This window comes from Ptychodera flava, chromosome 9 (assembly GCF_041260155.1).
Source record: "Ptychodera flava strain L36383 chromosome 9, AS_Pfla_20210202, whole genome shotgun sequence".
NCBI lineage: Eukaryota > Metazoa > Hemichordata > Enteropneusta > Ptychoderidae > Ptychodera > Ptychodera flava.
In genome coordinates, this window is record NC_091936.1 from 19,874,017 (window position 1) to 19,896,217 (window position 22,201).

Here is a 22,201-nt window from a genome sequence, read left to right on the forward strand (position 1 = left end):
TGATTATGTGTATGCGAGGGCTAGTCTAGGTCTCAATGGATAACGTGATTAACGTGATTCAGTACGTCTATCTTTATCACTTAGTGGAATCTATGGAGACGAAAAACTAGTTTTGTGTAGAATTAAAATTTATAAATTAGTTTTTGCACATAAGGAAGATAGGACAGAGATAAATGTAATTAAAAGTATTGAGAGAGCCACGGAGGTCAAAAGAAAGGGAATGATTTGATCTGTGAATCCATGAAATTGAGAAACCGACGACGTAACACCCACTCTGCCTCCTAGAATGATACATTTTGTGCGTCTAAAGTTGCAGCGTGAATGAAATTTTAGCAATTGAAAAAAAGGGGGCTGTAAATTGGGGAAAAATTCGACAAAGATATTTATGAAGATTAAGTGATGCAGACAAACTAAAGAAAATTATATTGAGACAAGAAAAGAGCACACCCATCAAGGGGATAGAACCCTTCTCGAAAGAGTTTTGTGGAGATCGTTGATTAACGGTATGGGACGCAAGCCTAAGTTATAATTATATTCGGCTTAGATATACATTTGCGCTTTAGAAAAAAAGGCGCTATATCACTCACGATCTATTTCTATATAATTATCAGTGTGAATCAATTGTGATGGTATGGATTTGTCTTCGCATTTTGTTGTGTTATGTAATTTCATACATATTCTAAATTTTATAGTGACTTTAAGCATCCGATTTTTAAATGTCTGCACGCTCTTTAAAATGTCAATGGAACACGTATTACAAATACGAAACGCATCCCTTGAAAGTCGAGGGCAGGAATATTGTTGAGGAAACCAATTTCTCCATTACTTTCGCTGAATCATGTTTAAAGGTCAATACATTTAGCCGCCGTTGACTATATAAATTTATTTAAATTAAGACAGTGCGGGTGCGAGTTGATTTGCATATAATCAAGATGTACACCTATATAATTGTCGGAAGATCCACAAAGACACCAACTGCATATACATCTTTACTAACACAGTTGAAGTTTCGGGCTAGGCAATTCTAATAACGTCTGGAATAGTTGTTGTCAAAAGCTGTTTAAAGCCGAGTATGTTCCGACGTGTAACACACTGAATGTACCATCATATGTAAACTGCAACCCGTACAATCACATTCTGGACTATTTTAAAATGTTTAAACACATTAACGGCTTTAACCTTTTATAATAGGTAGATTTGAATGCACAATTACAATTAGGCTAAGATGGCAAACACACAGTGGTAATTTTGGTAGAAGGCGGACACTTCTACATGTTCTTCTGCGTGAGGTGTGAAACATCGAGACATAAGAAGTAAATGGGTGTAAACTTAGAAGACTGATAGCCAACATTCTGTTGATTCAGACAGGCAGGTCGGTACGTTTTTTACCTAACAAACTGCGCTACCGGTGCACGGCTAACGTAAGTGATCCTGAGTTACGGGCCCGTCTGGCGCATGCCTAGAAACACAATTCTGTTCATCCCTTTCTTTTTTAAAGGTTCTTTCCCTGGCAAAATAGATGGAGGGCCACAATTCTGTGAAAAGCTTACAACTACAATATTTCTCAGCGGTGGAAAGTACAGACATTCGCGCCTTGCAGGATGTTTTGAAACACAAATCCCGATTCGATGTCAATGCTGTAAATACCAACGGCAAAACTGCCCTTCAATTGGCAGTAAGGCGTATCAGCACTGGTGAGTTTGCTTTTACTCTGTCTGTCTTTCTGTCTGTCTGTCTGTCTGTCTGTCTGTCTGTCTGTCTGTCTGTCTGTCTGTCTGTCTGTCTGTCTGTCTGTCTGTCTGTCTGTCTGTCTGTCTGTCTGTCTGTCTAGTCTACCTTCCTGTTGATCTGTCTGTCTGTGCGTCTATCAGTATGTCTCTCTGTCTGTCTATGTCAGTGTGTATGATGGTTTTAAAAGAAGAAAAATTTGGAAACTTGTCATTGTTATCATTGTACTTGAATCAAGTGGTAAGAAATTTGCCCATCTTACCAAAGTCGAGAGTAATTCTTTCTGTTTCAACTCAACGATTAGTGCAAAAGGGATTTTCCCATCAGTTCTCGAAGTTTACTTATTTGAAGATAGAAATATTTTGAAAAATGATTACTTTCTCTGAGCAGGCTATTGCGTCATCAAATGTATTGCATACCCATGCTTAAACAATCGCACGTACATTTTTCAAGTGTATAGAAAAATTTCTGGAAGAAACCCTGTGATGAAATTTTCAAGGTTTTTGCACTTGTTTTTCTTCCTGATACTCCGAAGCACATAAATCTGTTGCTTGAAGCATGTTTCCGTAGAACAGTACACACACTATATCGGAAGTTGAACAACAATAGAGAGCATTTGTTTTTCGGAAAGCATCATTTGCTGTTTTAGAGAGATCAAGAGATTGCATTTTACAACAACCAGTAAAACTTGCAATATGAAAATTTCCTAGTTTTGAGTTTAAAATACTGCGTTTTATCCGAAAGACGTCATAAGAGTATTACTACACCACAACGTCAATATTGGAGACGCCTTACTTCATGCAATCGAAGAAAAATTCATCAAAGCCATCGAACTGATACTGAATCATCCACAGGTAAGTTCCCTGCATATGCAGCCATGCTGTTTGTAGCTCCAGTGTTCGCAAATGAGAGCAAGTGAGCCAGAGTCTGAGCATTTTTGTGTTTCTTTCTGTTTGTCTCTCAATTGGCACGAGATCGACTAATATTTTAATAAAAGTTTGTAGATGATTAGGCTGGGGCTGTTTTCGGCGGGAATTAAGCGGTTACTTGACGTTACATGGCCTTTCAGTTTTTATAAGATAGAATATCGGTAGGGTTTACTTTGGGTATGACAAAGCAGTCGTACGTTAGGTGAGAAAGAAGTGTAAATTGTTTGCAAATTTGTGCAAATTTCCTTGCTTGTTTTGTCTCCGGTCCACTATTTTAAAAGAATATTTTATGGTAGTTCGATGTGTATGACTATATGGCAGTACGAACAAAATCCGTCTATTATATTACCGTGCCCTGTCCGTCGCATTTTAATTGGTCGAGCTGAACCACGTGTAATAATTTGTTTACATGCCCGTGAATATGAATATGAATAATAACTTTAACAACTCACAGTACCGTTAACATCGTAACTTTACAGTTAAAACGTAAATTGTGATTTGCACAAAGATCATAATCACTAAAAATAAAATAGAGCATTTGTAGGCCAAGTTAAGACACGTTTTTCCAAAAAGTCTTCGGATTGGCATAGTTTTTACAGCGCGCGTGACAGAGTGTCGTGTATTGTACTAGCACTGTTTAGTGAATACAACATTTGTGCAATACAAGTTCTGGGGCCCAGTTGTCTTTCGCTGGGAAGTTTCGTAAATATTGTCGGTTTTCTTGGGTTCTTTGATAATATTATGGATAGACTCCGCCCTGATCATTAACGTTTATTTATGGGCACGGGCGAAAGGAAAGCCAAAATTAACAGGCTCGGCTAGTTAATATTTGGCTTTCTTCTCGTCCTTGCCAGTATATAAACATTTTATAATACAAGCATTACTTGTGTCGTGCGTGTACCTATTAATTTAACTTTTGATATCTCTGTATAGCATTTTATAGGAAAACAGTCCTCATCTATTAATTACTCTTCCTAATTGTAATATCATTCATCGATTTGTTCTGCTGATCACCAATTCAGGGGAAATTATCTCCCTGACTCAACAACTCGTATCAACTGAATTATCTCCCTGACTCAAGGAAACTCTCAGGGTTTGATTTAAACAAATGCATTTTCTTAGGTTTAGGTGACACAAATCAAAGTCCCTCTATCCACCAGTGAATAGAGGGACTGTGCATAAATTTTAAAAAAATGTCAGCACAAGAAATGTTCTGAAGTAAAGAAGAACACTGACTAGTTATTTCGGGGATTCAGTGGTCTTAAAACAGAGTACAACGATAGAGTGGTTCTGCCAGTCTATGGCATGATGATACGAGTAACGCCGGAAGACAATAAATGAAAGGCCTGTATAAAAAAAAAATGTTCAATACATGATGTTTGTTATTTATCATAACTTCTAGATGAATACTGTGCGCAATACCCTTAGGTGTGACATATTACAATATTCACATCTGCACATTTAATAACTGCTTTCTATAATAAGTCCATATCTAAAACGCTGGATGCACTGCATTTGATCGGATTTAAAAGGCAAATTGGTCAAACTTAGAATATGTCTCGCTGGAAGTTCGTGAGTGCGTTTTTGCAACGACATCAGGCTTTTGATGCATTCCTTTTGGAACACGGTGTCAACTGAAGTCTTACTGTGATTATATTAATATGCATAAAATGATTACGCCATTGTGTTTAGACGTTTAGATAATCATGCACAATATACTTTGGTGAAGTGAAACCCGGTTGAAATGGAAAGTATATTCCTATTTACCAAAATCATGCAGGGTCAAGATTTGATCGATGCTCACGCTGGAAGTTCAAGCGAAGAATTCCACCCAGATACAACTCCCCTGATATTGGCTGCACACCACAATGACCACGATATCATCAAGGTAATACTTTATGTGACATTGGCAAGTAATAATGGAGCCTTCAGTAATTACAGGGGGTGGGCCGGGGGAATGGGGGAAGGGTCACTTTTTAGAAAACAGTTCAAGGGGGAGGGCCACTTTTTCTAAACCTATCTTGGGGGCGGGGTCACTTTTGACAGAAGCTGATTTTATGGCAAAAACTTTGATTGTTCATGTGATATTTCCTGAATAGGAAATCACCAACAAAATACATACACATTATAGACCGCCATGCATAGTAAATTGACATTTCAGTGAAATTCCAAAATCAAATTTCTTACATAACCATAGACTTGTAACCACTCTAGTCTAATCAAGAACTATAATGTAAATAATCAAGCATACATATATGCACAGATTTATCTAATTTAGTACTACAAAAAATCATTCATAGTTTCACATAGACCGCAATGCATAGTGAATCGACACTTCGGTGAAATTCCAAAATCAAATTTCTTGCACAACCATCGACTTGTAACCACTCTAGTCTAATCAAGAAAATTAACATCAAAAATCAAGAGTACACAAATGCAAAATTACCTATTTTCGTTTTGGAAAAAACTATTCATAATTTTATCATAGACACCATGGATAGTGAACCAACTTTTTAGATGAAATTGAGAAATCAATTTCTTGTACACAAATGCACATTTTACTTAACTTTTCAAGCAAAGTACATTTAAATACATTATCAAACATATATAAAATACAGATATAGCATGTTTTGTGGGGGTAAAGTGTCAATAATTTGCCTGATAGACTCCATGTATTATGATTTGATATTTTTGGATGAGGACTAAATCAGCTACATCTTGCCTTCTTATAGTTGCACAAAATATGGTGACCCTCCCTCAAATGTATGAAATACCATATCTCTTCAAAAATTTTTGCATGATAAATTGCGAATATCCCTCCAAAAACACCACCCCTCCCCTCTGTAATTTGTCCCTAACATAACAATTGAACCAATTGTAATGTACATTAGCTGATACTGTTTTAGTTATTCCTTGGGAGAATACCGCAGTGGTTGGGGGGGGGGAGGGTCAAGTTTTAGAATGTCGGACTAGGGGGAGGGTCACATTTTAGACAGGAGGATAGGGGTAGGGTCACATTTGACGGTACAGGTGTGCGCGAAATTCCCCGGCCCACCCCCTGTAATAACTGAAAGCTCCCTAATTGGGATTATCGGTATATCCGTATGAATAAAGAGCACGAAAGTAAAAGAATACCAGCTTGATTGAGTCCTCTACACACATACGGATATTGCTGTCGTAGCTTTGACTTCAGCATTGTAGCCCGTCTTTCTTTACTCACAATATTTTGTCTCTGACTGTGATACTCATATCAATGTTTGGACAAAATATCGAATTACCAGGGTGATTGTGCTGAAGCATATGACATTATTAATTATTACTTGACATTCAAGCATATTGACATTATTAACCTGATATTGCTTTTTTGAAGTTGCTAATAAAGAACGGGGCAACTCCAATTGCCGTATCCAGCTATCAGACTGAGAACCACACCATTCAACGTTCCATTGGTAAATTGAATGTATACAAGGCACTGGCCAGTGAAGCCTACATGTGCGTCATCGAAACAGCGACAGAGACTAAACCAGACCCCTTTCGAAGAGCTTTCGAGGTAGGGAACAGATAGAGAACAACAAATAAAATCAGGCATCCGTCAGCGCGTTTCATATTATCAGGGACTGGTCAGTTTTTTTGGTCTGGGGGGTAGATTCATAGGGGGATTCACCCTGTTTTTGACTTTGGTGATGGGTGGTCACCATGTTTTTGAAATGCTCAACAGAGGGGAGGTGGGTGCCAGTGTGTTTTTGAATTACAATGCGGGCTCGCACTTACCTAAAATACAACGTACCAGCCACGAATTTCGTCATTTAGTTGCATTTTAGCTCGCCCTTTAGGCGCTTAACTTTATTGTATCAGACATACATATCAGAGATATCTCGATGTTTGTATATTAAAAGTTTGTTTTGCAAAGTGTACTAATAATTATGAAATCTGCAGTTCACATGAAAAGCATGACAAATACTGATCTTTTTCTGTTTTCTCTATGAGAATTCAGTATATGAAAGCAACTTGCACTAATGTTTCAGAACATATTTGAAAGTGACATATTTTAGGAAAAAAAATGAGAAGATATCTTTAGATCTCTTTGATGCAAATATTTTCCTTCATGTCACAGGTTTTCAAGTAAAAGGTGTTTTTTCATGAGTAAAATGATAGTTAAAAAGGCTGTTTTACTCTTAGCTGTAATTTTATGGTTTCAACGTTTCTATCTTTCTATCTTTCTATGCCTTTCTATGGTAAACATAATTCGAAAAAAAGATATCGACCATATCGACACCTTTCGGGATACCTGATAATCTACCAGATATGAACTGAAAATGCTCACGTGTTTCATTATATGTTCAGGTTGTGTGTCAATATAAACGTTTGCCACATGTTTGCAATTTCATTGAAAATGTTATGATCAACATCATGCACAACATTCACAATAGATTAATTCTAAAGGTCATTAAGAATACAAATATGTAATAAGCTGAAATAAAAATACTTAATTTCTTTGACTGCTGTCATTGTATCACCACTTTATATAACAAGTGTAATGGCCTTTGTCAAGTTCTTCCTGCTATATATGCCATACGTGAAAGCTCATTAGATATGCAAATTATAAATTAGCTGACATGAAAATGCGAAATGACTTTCAATTTTGTTTTAACATGGTATTATCAATGTAAATTCCGGTATACCTCCTCATTTGGAATGTCAATTAAATATGCAAATTAGGAATTGGCTGAAGTGAAAATAGTTAGCGACTTTTAATTATGTTATCTCATAGTATCTTTGATGCACATAGCAAGTTTTGTCAACTTTGGTCAAGTAAACTCAGGTATATATGCCTATTAGAAAAGTTCATTAAATATGCAAATTAGGAATTGACTGAAGTGAAAATACTTGTAGTGGCTTTCAATAACGTTATATCATAGTATCTTTAATGTACATAGCAAGTTTCATCAACTTTGGTTGAATCACTTCAGATATATATCCCTTATTAGGAAAGTCATTAAATATGCAAATTAGCAATTACCTTTCATGTCACCCCTTAATACCTTTCATGACCGATATATCTTGATGTAATCAACATTTGTAGCAAATCTAATCAAATTGTATACAGTCGTTCTTAATTTATATCCGTTTTTTCTAAAATCATCAATTATGCAAAGCCACACCCACCAAAAACTAAACAGTTCTTGCCACTTGCAAACTGAATCTATGTACCAGATTTGACAGACAGACAGACAGACAGACAGACGGACAGACAGACAGGCACACAGACACACAGACATACAGACATCGCTGCGAAATTAGTTCACATGTATGAACACGTGAGCTAAAAATCCAATTTGCTTTAGGCCATATATATTCTTACACATACATGAGAGAACTAGCAAACACGACTTCGTGTTTTCACAGCTATGTCAAGAATTGCGCAAAGAAAGTTCCAAAGAGTACGAATTTCGTGAAGAGTACCTAGAGCTTGCTGCAAAATGTGGGCAGTTCTCTGCTGATTTACTCGGCCAGACACGAGATTCCGCCGAGCTGAAAGCTGTACTCAGTCACGACTCCCTAATGAGTAAAAGAGGCATTGGTAAGGAAGGTCGCCCGATGAAAGTCTTGTATGCCGTACAAAGACAGCATAAGAAGGTAAGATGAGACTTAAAGCCACATAAATTGTCTTTCCAATGGCAGCCCATAAGCTAGGCTGTGGTAAAAAGTAAGCTCAGCAGATGACTTACAAGACGACACATTTAACAAAAACATATGCGAGTCGGTAATACTCTGACTTGACGGTACCCTTCAAAACATGCAGGTAACAGTCATTCAATCCCAATATTTTGTCTGTTAAAAGCCTAACTCATATTTTTGACATGTCCCTCTACCAAATAAAATATATTTTATACAAAGCATTGCCTTTTGTAAAGTGTCTAGGAAAATAATTGGTAGAATTTGAGATTAGTTTTGACTGTAACTTGCGACAAGAACCTTTGGGGTATGGGGTAAGTTTGGTCTCATTTCATGAAAACTATAGACTGAAGATATTGCATATTGCCATATATCATTTTAAAGTAAAGTAAATTAACCTTTCTAATGCTACCGCATGTGCCTCGTTATGTTCAAAATATGCTCAGCAGAAGACTTACAAGAAGACAGTTTTAACAAAAACGAATGTGATTCAGTAATACTGTGATTTTGTGGGACCCTTCAAAATATTACTGTTACAGCTACAGGATCCCAATATTTTTTCTGTCAAAAGTTTATATCAGGTTTCTAATATGTACCTGAAGCAAATAACACAAAGCTAATACACAGTATTGCCCTTTGTATTTTGTCTACGTAAATAATTGGTAGAATTTAGAGTAGTTTGACAGTAATTTGCGACATAAACTTTGGGGTGTGAGGTAAGTTATGGCCCTATTTCATGAAAATTATAGAAGATATTGCATATTGCTATATACCATTTTCAAGAAGAATAAATCACCTTTCTAATAATACCCCATAAGCCAGATCATGTTAAACAGTAAGCTCAGCAGATGACGTACATGAAGACAGGTTTGACAAAAATCCATGTGGGTCACAAAATCGCGATTTTGCGGTACCCTTCAAAATATGACCATAACAGCTATTGAGTCCCTATATTTTGTCTGTTAAAATCATATTTCTTATTTTAGGGATCCCAAGGCTTCTGAAAAATACAGGTTTGTTATCCTGTGGGGTTGGGGGAGTTGCACGTAGACGCCCCGTCTTGCCCACGGCCTAATAGATTGTTAGTAATGTTTGCTGTATAAGTATAAAGACAAGGAGGCATAGACAATTTTACAAATACGTCTTATCAAAATTATTTTATGAAAAAATATTTAAAAAGTTAATTATAAAAATAGACAGTCATCAACAATCTATTTACTTTAAGGAGAAAATGGAATTATGACTATGTGTGAGCGTTTTAAAGTCTACTTTTTAAGGCTGTGCATTAGTTCATTGCATAACAATAAAATGCCCATTCACGATATACCAATATAGCAAAACTTGCAATTTTAGTGAGTAGGGACAATGATGCATTGTAAATACTCAATTTTGACATTTATTTTCTTCTTCAGCACATTGCAATTAGTAAATAACATCCATAAATCTGTTTGATTTGCTTCATTGGGAGGAAACAATAGTTATCGTATTTTCTTCCGGTTAAAAATACTGATTTACCAGAAAAAATCGATTTAAAGTTATCTAATTCTATGACGTCATATTTTTTTACTAAAACCTTATGCATTGTAGAAACACCAGTATCTAAGCTTTCTAAAACTATAAGGTATATGGCATTTCAAGCCAGTTTACTTCATCAAGAAAAGAATGTTGTATCCCTACCCCTAGCTTTTGCACACCCCATACAGATACACGCAATTCAAAATTGACTCCAGAGAAGAAGTGTATAGTTAAATATCGGATGTTAACACTTTTTTTCTTGTTTAATATGTCGGAATAAATAATTTAAACACAAAAAGTTGTGAAAAGTTTGCTACATAAAAAGTAAATCACAATTGTAACATGGTATTTTGGGTAAAAAATTTCAAAATTGTCAAAAAAATTCATTTTAAAGTCGTCCTATTCTATGTAAACAAATTAATTTTTCTAAAGTTGGTGTTTCTCAGAAAGAACAGTATCAGTATCTGAGGATCCCAATATCTGCTCAGTATCTGAGCTTTCCAAAAATGTAAGGTTTGTGCTATTTCATGCTAGTTTACTCAATTTAGGGGAGGAAATAGTACCCGCTACCCCTACCCATTTTTCGCCATTTTTTGCGGTACATACAAATCAAAAACCAGTACAGACAGTGCATCCCAAAATATCCAATGTTAACATCTTTTTTCTAGTTCAGCAGATCCCCCCCCCCAAAAAAGCAAAAAACATTTAGTAGGTTTGTTTTTTTTTTGGGGGGGGTGCACGGTGGGCCCCTCCAGCCCACGGACTATAACAATTTAGCCATGCAAATTTCGTCATCTTTACTTTGACAAAAAAGCATTGAGTCATCCTCAGGATCCTACACTAAACTTTAAAGACTATCTGATTAGTGTTTTCAAGAAATTGTCTTATCATAAATGAATATAATTGCATGATAAAGTTAAACACTGCACTATGCATAATTCATCCCTGGTGTAAAAAGCCTTCCAGATCGAAAAGTCGACAAGGAGACAGTTCTCGAAGTCGCTCGTAAGATTCATGGATGTTGACATCTCGAGGTGGATTGTACAGAAGTGAGACATTATTTCAAGTCGTTACTCTTGGGCCACTGGCCATTCACTATTAGGCAATGGCGTTTACAAACCACGTAATCCTTTGTACCTTCACAGTTCGTCGTTCATCCACATTGCCAACAGCATCTAAGTGAACTCTGGTATCGGGGTTTGGAGAATTGGCAAGATTCAAGTTTGACGTGGAACCTCGTCATCTCCACTCTGATCATGCTGGCATTTCCCGTACTAGGGCTGTTGTACCTCATCTATCCGTATGGAAAATTTGGAAGATTCATGCGAATACCGTGAGTGATACCCAGTGGTTATGACCCAATAACGTCTGTTTCTACTTCGCATTAGCATGATTGCTGCTTCAGACACGAGACGAAGTCGAGGGTCTGACGTAGCACAAATGACACGAATGCTGATAAGACGCAAGGTTTACTATATACCCAAGCCAAGAATTTACTTAAACGCTGGCTGTTCCTTGCCTTTATGGATGCAGCCTATCTGAATACACAAGATTTTCAGCGATGTAGAGCAGATAAGCCCTGGGCAATTTACCAAAATAGTTGTACACAATTTCCACCAACGAGTTTAGGTCGGGGTAGTGGTTATAGAGAGAGTTTAAGCTACATTATATTCTCCAATGCACCAAGTTACGACCATTTTGCCCCTGTATCTTAAATCATACAAAGTGGCAAATTTTGCGTTCACAGACAAAATTGTTCCTCAGTCACATGACACAAACATACCTGCATCGTTCACTTTCCGACAGAGTAGAGGCAAGCCTGAAACCAAGCCCAGTATTTAACGATTATCTTTCAACGCGGTAAAGCGAAGAATGGATCAAATCTCGACATTTAACACATACTATGTGATGGCGTTTTCACCACTGCCACCCACACACTTTGTTGTATATTCATGTTAACATTTCTCTTGTATAAAAGAAGGCATAATTGTTCGAATGTGGAATGTGTTAAACATGAAATTGCTGAGAAATTGCAAACAAAGAGCTAATTTTGATATCATCATTTAAAGTATATATCGTGTGATGTCATCACTTATATTATGAATATGTGACTTCATTGCAGATACATCAAGTTTTTGATGCATACAGCGTCGTATATTTGTTTCTTGGTTTTTCTATTCTTGACGACAACACATCTGAACAATACATATGATATACATCACGAGTCTAAAATAGTTGAACTTGAATTCGAACAAAGACTCAGTCAACAACGGGGGTCTCTTCCGACAAAGGTGGAAATCCTCATAGCCCTTTGGATCATTGGTATGTCTTCACTTTCACAAGCATCTTATTTTGAAAGGCCAGCAGCTGTTACTTTCCATGATTATTTTTTTTTCGATAATCTTGTTTTGTGTGTGGCAACATCAAAATGTTGTTCGACTATCCATAGCATTATGTATATACTATTCAACGTGTCAACTCAGTGTGTATACGTGTGAAGTGCACTGTTATTGTTATCTTTGGATTAAAGTCCGTACCAGAATTCACTGTTAACAACAATGCAGTCTACACATGCACACGCTGAGTTGACAAACTCAATACTGTGTGTATCAAGACGCTCGAAGGAAATAAAAAATAAATTCTAAGTAGTAGATAAACAAAAAAAACCCAGTGAACAAATCATCAAAAGATACAGCTACACAATACACAATAAACAATACACAATAAACAATACACAATAAACAATACACAATTCACAAATTACTCAATAAATGTTTCATCATTTGATATCAATCTTTGCCAACATGCTGTATGTAGGAAGGTATGTAGATATGTATGTATGTATGTAGGTAGGTAGGTAGATAAGTAGGTAGGTAGGTTGATGGTTGGGCAGTAGGTAGGTGGGTTGGTCGGTAGGTAGGTCGGTAGGTAGATAGTGAGGTAGGTATGTATGTGTGTATATATGTATATATGGATAAATGTATGGATGCATGGATGGATTGTTGGATGTGTAATTGTGCGTTCACGTATCATTTGGAATATCACAAAACTGGAAAGTAACCTCTGCGGGTTTTATTTTCTTTTTCTGTAAGGAATGACATGGCGAGAGATCTGTGAAATGCGGAATTCTGGCCTCTCTGATTACTTAGCACATGCCTGGAATATACTCGATCTAATGCAGATTGGATTGTACTGGGTTTGGCTAGGCCTAAGGACTGCCTCCATAATTATAGTGAGTAGGAATTCTTAACGGTTTGATGGAAAACTCCTATCCTCCTCCTTTTATGATAAAAATTCTCTTGTGCTTTGTATGGCGCCTAAAAGTCATTATAATATTTTCTACCAGATAAATTTGATGTATTTGGCATGAGAAAACTTGTCAGCCAAAAATAAGGACATAAATTCGAACCTATAATTTTCTTTGTTTAGTTCCCCGCCCCTTTCTATCATCCGCATGAAGATGGTTTTGTTTGTGTTTATTTAATCTTACAGTACGAGGTACCAACCACTCATTACGTAGTCAAGTAATGATGAAAAAAATGCTGCCTGTGCTTTTTTCATTGCTTTGTGTTTAGGTAGAAAGAGAGGGCACAGCATTTGAATATTTAGATTACTCTAACGAGGACAGTGGTGTCTATCCAACGTCATCAAACGAAGCCACGTTGTGGAATGTGACTGACGCGAGGGATCACTTTTTGCCCCCCGCGCTCGGTGCAACGCCTCCCAACTCGATCTCCCTCGCAAACACAACCATGCATCTCAACATGGATGAACAGCTGAAACGAATACTGGAAGCCATCGCTGCAGATGTCGCTGATAAGATCATGACCTCAACGATCTACCAAGAAGCGATTGCAAACATATCCCTGCAATTGAATCAGCTCAGCCAGGCCGTTTCTGACCTCAGCGATGAAGAAAGGTCGTTTAATTATGGTTATTTCGGAAGCGACTTTAAATTTCCAGAGATTTTAGATCAGCCCGAGTTCTCCATGCAGCGGAAAGACTGGAAGCAGTACGACCCGACACTGCTTGCTGATCTCATTATGGCTATCGCCAATGTCATTAGCGTCATCCGTTTCCTGAGAGTGGTCGTGATCAACAAATACGTGGGACCTCTTCAGATCTCTGTCGGTAAAATGTTGACGGACATTATGAAGTTCATGTTCATCTTTGGTTTGGTGTGGGTTGCGTTCGCATTGGGTTTGACTCAAGTTTATTGGGGATACGCTCCGGACAGGATGCTTGAGTGCATTCAAGTTGATCAAGAGTCCTACAAAGAATGCTATGAGAAAAGATTTTTCGCAGAGTAAATATATGATTATTGTCTATCGATCATTTTACAGTCGACCAACATGTCTCTTTCTGTCTCCTCTTTCACTGATTTTACATTCACTTTACTGTCTCTATACTCATCTCTGTTTCTCTTTTTTCCCTTATTTCTGTCCACCTCAAACATAGAGAAAGATAGATAGAGTCGCAACGGGTATTGTTTAAAGCTGTTGCAGTTAAAAAGCTCGAAGTTGGATCTTGGGCCTAGGCTGGCGGTCCGCCGAAAGGCGAGTTACTGCCTGTCCTGGTCTCTCCTTCGGTGCTCCCCCGGTGCTCTTAGCTGAGTGCCGGGGGTGGCCGGAACGTTTACTTTGAAAAAATTAGAGTGTTCAAAGCAGGCCGCCACGCCTGAATAGTCCAGCATGGAATAATGGAATAGGACCTCGGTTCTATTGCGTTGGTTTTCGGAACGCGAGGTAATGATTAAGAGGGACTGACGGGGGCATCCGTATTGCGGCGTTAGAGGTGAAATTCTCAGATCGTCGCAAGACGAACAACTGCGAAAGCATTTGCCAAGAATGTTTTCATTAAGGCGTGAAGCGGTTACGTAACCCATCCATGTTCGCCTCGCCTCAGGTTGCTCTCGCCTCTCTTTTCCGAAGAGTGCCGACCATGAATCCTTCGGTAATTTTCGGATTTTCGCCAATTGTTAAGCGAAAGTATGTTCGGCAAAGTTTGTGTTGTTGTTTTCGTGTGGTGCTGAGCAGAATTGACGTGCTAGCGAAAACGGGAGTGTTTTGAGGCTTCAGGAAAGTGAGTTTTACCGTTTTAAAAATTCCTCTCATATTTTTATGAATATATAATGAGTGTGTTTGAACCAAATTTGAAAGTCTTTTATCGATACTGTCTGGTTTTACTCAATGGTTTACGGTCAGTCATACCATCTTTGACACGTGCGTCAAGGAAGGACATGTTTATGAAACTGCTGGCGTGTTATGTTTTGATTGGCGTGAAGCAGTGTTTCTGGCCTGAGAGCTCACAAAGTAACTATGGTTGCTACGCGACTGGCAGTACGATGCCATCTCGTCGTATATTTCGCATAATCTCGTGTAATTATCAACCACAAACAAAGCCTCCAAAAAGTTTAACACCTTTGAAGCTCATTTTAATATGAAAAGCCAATAGTCTACCGAGACGACCATGGAACAAAAGGCATGCAGGCGTTACCACTCTGTCTATCTTACTCTGTGACCTCAAACTATTACAACCCTTTCAGAATTAGAGCGCGAAGCCACTGCAGTGAACTGCAATAAAACTGCTTACACTAATTAGTTTCAGCTGTAGCCGTGGCCACTTTGGTGTTGAACAAGGCTACTTGATAAAGACCAAAATGTCTGCTTGTACAAAGGCAAAACTAGCTCTGTCTGAGGCTCGAGTTGTAAATGAGAGTTTACGATTGGCACCCTGTGTTCAAGATTAAGATACAATGTAACATTACCATGCACTGGTCCATGTACAAATCTTTTTTATTTCAATTCCCCAGACAAACTGTCTGCTTAGGACATACAATGTTGTCGACTTTGGCAGCTGGCTACAGCTGAAACTAATTAGTGTGAGCAGTTTTATTGCAGTTCACTGCAGTGGCTTCGCGCTCTAATTCTGAAAAGGGTTGTATTGTATGCTCGGTCCCTTTGTCTCTGTCCATTCGTACCCGTCTGTCTGTCAGTCAGTCAGTCAGTCTGTCTGTCTGTCTGTCTGTCTGTCTGTCTTGCTGGCTGTCTGTCTACCTAGGGTTCTATATTTATAGTCCCATCGCCTTGCCAGCGTTTCCATTGTTACTTCTCTCGTGTTGACAAATATTCTGTAAGGTTTAATTTACTATTGCAATGCATGTAATGCGCAACGGGTCCAACCTTATCGTGCTGTTGCGTCAAAAAGTCCCAGGCTTTCAATGGAAAACTAGCGTCTATAGACGATGTAATCATTTCAACAATTATGGCGGACAACCCTCTGAGTGACAGCATCCACTTTTCGAATCGAGTCCCATTTATACTTAATTGCACGTCGCAACAGTAAAGGGTCTTTTAGCGGAATGTATAACAGGATCAGACGGATTAGACGCAGCACGTCATCATGGGTCATGAATCAATTTTTATGCATCTCTCAATTTCGAAACATGTCTCAGAAATTCGATTTATAGCTTTGGAGTCATACGAGGTGAAAACCCCTTGCTTTTATTCATTATCCTGCGACTTTATTCTTCCCTAATTGATCATCATCATCATCATCATCATCATCATCATCATCGTCGTCGTCGTCGTCGCCGTCGTCTGTTACTTCACTTTTAGTCCACTATCATTTCATTCAATGAATTTTAAGAGTTGTTGTTGTTCTTGCTTTCATTCTAACTCGACTTGAAACCGATGACTAATCATGTATGCTTTTGTTTCTCATGTGAATGTTCTGTCTGATGACGGCCATAATTTCCTAACTGCACATCTCGCGGAGCAGTGTATGGGCGTCATTGAAGACTCTGTTTTGGTCTCTGTACGGACTGATCGATCTGGAAGCACTGCAGGTTGAAGCCGACCACCTGTCAACAGAATTCGTGGGAGCGTTACTGTTCGCCTGTTATCAAATTGCAGCCGTCATAATTCTACTCAATCTCCTCATTGCATTGATGGGAACCACCTATGACAGTATTGTGGTGAGCATCCGGATTGCTTCAGCCATTTCTTAATCATTCAGTCTCTTCGAGATACCCCTATAGAATATTTTCTGTCCTCAAAAGACTTTAAAACATCATAAAGTTGCACACCACATAATGTAATATTCTGTACCCTGAATGTCCAAAGCTATTTTAAAGGGAGATTTTTGAAATTGTGTTTGGAATCCGTATTGATAATAAGTGTTTTCGAGGAAAAATGCTTAGGAACAAAATGCTTCCAGTGTTTAAATGCTGAAAATTAACGAACGTGATTGGTCTTCAAAGTCGTAAAATTTACTCATGTGAACTCACAGCGGGTACCCCCACAAGTACCGTCACGTTTTCCAATCCTGAAATCAAAATACTTTTCTTTCTCATTTTCCCATGTTGATTTCAAGGTATGTGCCCGTTTCAAACATGTAACAAACTCCAAAGGAGTATTGCGACAACAACATTTAAATCTAGAGAAATTAGAAATTGGCATAAAAACATAACGGGCACAAACATGCGCGGACTTTCCATTCGTCGACGATGATCTCCCACCGTTTGCAAATTGCAATTGAGCTCGTTCTCAAAGTAAACCAATTTATTTTTCCCAGGAAAATACGGACATTGAGTGGAAATTCCATCGCGCTGACTTGTGGATGGATTATTTCAGTAGAGGTATCACTAAAGCGCCCCCATTCAATATTTTTCCGAGTAGCAGATCCTTCATTAACTATTTTCGGCGGCTACATCGATGCCTCTGCTGTCGAAAGGATGCTGAAGTGAGGAAAAAGGTTGGCATTCTGTTTTTAACGTTATGACTATTATTATTGTTGTTATTATTATCTTTGTTGTTTTGTTGTTGTTGTTGTTGTTGTTGTTGTTGTTGTTGTTGTAACTAGATTAGGGGCAAAAGTGTCATATAGTGATCTAATAGCGATATTAAGGGGGATTAAGTCACAGATTTGGTAATTTGCAATTTTCGTTACTGTTCCATAACTGTGCAGAAGTCCATTACAAGTGTGAAATCGATGGACATATCTTGCGCAATTACTTGTGCAATTTTCTGTCTTTGCTAGAGAAATGGAGACCGCATACGTGAAAGGAACGTAAATTTTCTGCGCGCTCTTATCATATGCTGATGACGTTGCGCGTTCACTTGTCGTTTGGCAGTCGTTTTCACAAACATCTTTTCCAAGAGCGATGTTTACGCTCGGTTCGACTTGATGTTGGATACTGACATTACTTCATGTATGGTGCTATTGTTTTTATCGATTGCATTCTGATTTTGAGATATTTTGGTAACAAAACGGATACGAAGTTGCACTGAATAAAGCCAAAGTACATCGAGTACCAAATAATGGCCAAATGTCAAGTATCAGCATAATATCTTTGTTGTTAGAATTATATTAAAGTTTGTCAATAACAGTGAATTTTGTCATACCCTCAGATTATAACTGAATATGTATTCGATTATGCAGCACTGTGGCCCCAGATGTTTTCTACATCTACAATTTATTGGCATGGTAAAAACTATAAAATACTTGCCATAATGTACCCCGTCTCGACTAAGGACGAAAGTAAACTTTGCACTTCATAATGTACTCGGCTTCGCCTTGTACATAATGTCGTGCAAAGTTTGCTTTCGTTCATTACGGCCCGGAGGGGATACATTATTGCTTTAATATTATATTTTTCAAGAGAAGGGTCCGGCCGGGGGTGTCAGAGGAAAATAACAAAGGCAGTGGAGGTTGGAGATGAAAGAAGACGGTCGATGAAGCAAAAGAATAGCTGTCAATGTTTTGAACAAATCTCGAAGGTGAACGATAGCAACTAGAAAGAGACCAACCAAAGAAAACGGCGACGAATTAATTTGGATAAAATGCTGGGTATACTATAGCGTGACGTTGGAATAGGCGAAAGGGTGCAACTCAATCCTGTACAGATGAAACTCACGTACACTAGTAACTGTTTTTGTATTTCTTGGACAGGTTCACCAGAAATCAGAATGTGTGAAAGAAAGCCAGAAAAACTATGAGGTAAGTAAAAATATAAACTTTCAGTCTTTTTTCCATGGGAGTGTTCACTGTGCTGAATTACTTCATTTGAAAGTGTTTTGATACTAATGATGGAGACACATAGGCTAAATGGCTAATAGTCACCAGCTGGGCATGCACAACACCATTTAACTAGTTTCATTGACAGAATACAAATTCTAAAAGTATCAATCGAAAATTTAGTGTGTTTTAATTTCGTTTTGGTTTTCTCTACTATGCGATAGTGATAAGAAATGATATCTCATGAAATTGGTAAATCTATTGAAGTTTAGTAAAACGAGTAAAAAACTTCCCCAGCTGCAAGAATAAAACCCAACTAAGATTCCACAATTTACGGAGAAAGGTCAAAGATCACCAGTCCGTTAGTTTAATTTCACAAGTTTTTAAGATTTTTTTTCGTGCAGTTGCTTGTAATTGTAATTGCAGGGCATAAACCAGGAGTAATGGGGAAATCATTCAGTGTAGAGAAAGTGTTATCTAATTAGCTGACATGTATCTTTCTCACCTTAAAGCATTGTGTCCACGATAACTATCTCTGTTTTTACATATCGCTGTACCTGACTGTTTTCGGAAGGTGTTATATCTGCAGCGTCGATGATGTAGAAATCTCTTTCTCTTTCTGTGAAATGTAATTTCCTCTGCTTTCGTTTTCACTGCTCCAGGTCGTTTGTAGACGACTGATTGAACGCTATCTCGCTGATAAACCGGCTCAACATACCGACAACTCCGATGGTAGTTTTCCTTTAAGGGGTGACTCTCTAATAGCCAGGTAATTTCAGATTATACAAATAATTTGAAGAAAAATTAACAAATAAAACAGCATTAGACAGAAGACTTATTCTTATGCAATAACTGCATTACCAGTGATTGAATGTAGTCACGCTTTCACATGCATCAAATGTTACTAGTAAGACCAGCCCACTCCAATGTATCTTCTTGGACGGGCCTCTCAGAGTGAGATACTTGTTTAAGTTACAAGTGGATATAATTTTGCTGAATGGGAGCGTTATAATTGTTTTCCCATATCCAAATATGGTCTGCTACGTGAAACAAGTAGATAGTTTGTTTTGCAAGAGAGTTTGATAACGCTGTTTTGGTGAAATTCTGCCGTCAAAATATCGCAAATAAGTGAAAGCCTGTACATGTTATATGTTGCCATAGACCTCAGCTAGATAAAGGGGCCGGCTGAACCAAGGTGATATGTATGTGATCAATTCATGAAATTATATATGCCTTAAAACTTGACGTAATACTATTTATTTCCTAGATTGTATAAATATTTTATAAGCATAATGCGTTGCAACTATTTTTGTCGACTAGGACACTTTCTGTACGTGATACTAAACATTAATCAAATGTTGTTTTTGGTTTTGCAATTAGATTTGAACTATGCGATATGATCCAACGACTTGAGAAGTCGATCGATCAACTCAGGGACGAATTACGAGACAAGCTGCATGGTAACGATGACAGTCGACGGCAGGACGATGGTAGTCCAGGAGATGAAGGACAAAGTACTACACCGACACCAGCGGGGGTAGTTTAAAGACAGTCATTCAACGAAACAACAGCAAAACGTTTTTCATTAGAATAAGGGAACAAGAAATCTACCGGCAGCTTTGTCGAATGGAAGATTATTCTGCTAGAGCAGAAGATGAAAGATAAAAGCCAAAATGCGAGATGGAACATTTTTATCGACAGAATAAGTGAATTAAAGGAAAGTAGCTGTATGTCTTTTAATGTGTTTGAGCATATGTTCTTATACTTCTCTTTTAGGGGTGCAGGACAAGTATTGGACTCTTCCAAACAGTGAAATTTTGAACAAAAACTGTAATCCCAAAGTATACATTTTCTGAAAGCCTAGAAATACGTAAATGCTGTGCGTTGTAGTTTGTATTCATTATTTACAGTAGGAATTCATTGACAACCTTCCAAAAATCGGGGTTTCCTGGGTTTACCTGATCGTAGGCTGTTGCATTAGTTTACATAGCTAGTCCATACCCTTTGTTTGACGATCTAGATTCTATTCTATAAAAGCGACAATTGTTTCCCCGAAAGATGATTGACCCATGCTCAAACACGTTTAGGGTTCGTCACAACAACGTGGCGCAGATAAAAGAAATTCGAGGCATTTTTGAGGCCATCACGTTGTCAATCATTAGTGCATGCTACTTTCGACGGGAAACTCTGCAGCGTTTGTATATGGGAAGGTCAAAAGCGACTCATTAGAGTTTATTCAAATTGGCTGTTAGAAAAAACTGTTTTGACGGGGTTACAAAATTTTAACTGTTCTGAAGCAAATGCAACCTGTTATCTATCCAAAAGTATATCAGTTTATTAAATAAAGAAAAACAAGATAAATCATTTGAATCATTGTATTCTTTGACGGGATTACCCTTAACGATCCGGATTAAGATCAGAAGTCATCACTGCTTTCTGCTCGCAGTCTGTGCGACGGCACGTTTTTGACCTATAAGCGAAATCGCAGTAGCCTGCTTATGTCTAACGAAAATGTTGGAAAATTGTGCTCCTGAAACTACTTTTATCTGAAAACAAAAGTAAAGTAAAGTAAAGTAAGCCTTTATTGAAATCGTATCCCAGTTGGGATCTTGATCATAAAGTACAATAAAGGTTTTGCAAAAACAACAATGAAAGAGTATATATATATATATATATATATATATATATATATATATATATATATATATATATATATATATATATATATATATATATAAATAAATATAAATATCTATACATGAGGTCAGCATATTAAAGGTTCATAAATAGTTTACTTTATCTTTTTCATTTTGTCTTGTCTGAGTTTAAAACATGTTTGTATGTATTTTCCCAATTCACATAGTGATGCTTTATCTGTCTTTGAAAAGATGCTTACAAGGTCTTGTGTGCCTCTGAATGCGTTTTTACAAATGTTTATCGCCCTTACACAGTCAGTTCTTTTAAACCATACATTTTATTTAATTGAATTGTATCAGTACAAGAGATCGGTTATATGAAGGGTTACTGTAAACACAACAACATATGCAAACAGATGCAAGGGGCCTAAATCTTGCACATCCTCAAGAGATTACCCAGGTCTTCTAAATAACTGTTACTTGAATTTCGACGATCTTTGATATGATAAGACAAATCGACTTGAAAAATGTCTCGTGGTAGGGTTTGTGAATAGCATGTGATCGGGCATCAATAGGTATAAAAGTTTGCAATCCGTTGGTGGTAAGTTAAGTCCGCCTCCTTATCGAGGGTAACTTTTGAATATTTTTCGTATTTATTCAATGTCAGTCGAAGTTCTTGTTCTACTTCCTGAATCATGT

General features: G+C 37.7%; 1 protein-coding gene across 1 annotated transcript; it reads left to right on the forward strand.

Annotated features, from left to right (window-relative positions):
- The first annotated feature begins 1,211 nt into the window (after positions 1-1,211).
- Positions 1,212-21,227, forward strand: LOC139140277 (short transient receptor potential channel 4-like). The gene is made up of 15 exons (XM_070709420.1): positions 1,212-1,372; positions 1,499-1,694; positions 2,473-2,582; positions 4,438-4,545; positions 6,028-6,207; positions 8,064-8,294; positions 10,994-11,181; positions 11,971-12,170; positions 12,941-13,080; positions 13,424-14,154; positions 16,629-16,824; positions 17,424-17,603; positions 18,801-18,848; positions 19,529-19,635; positions 20,247-21,227. The coding sequence occupies exons 2-15, from the start codon at positions 1,520-1,522 to the stop codon at positions 20,410-20,412; spliced, it is 2,760 nt and encodes a 919-aa protein (XP_070565521.1). The 5' UTR covers positions 1,212-1,372; positions 1,499-1,519; the 3' UTR covers positions 20,413-21,227.
- Positions 21,228-22,201: the final 974 nt, after the last annotated feature.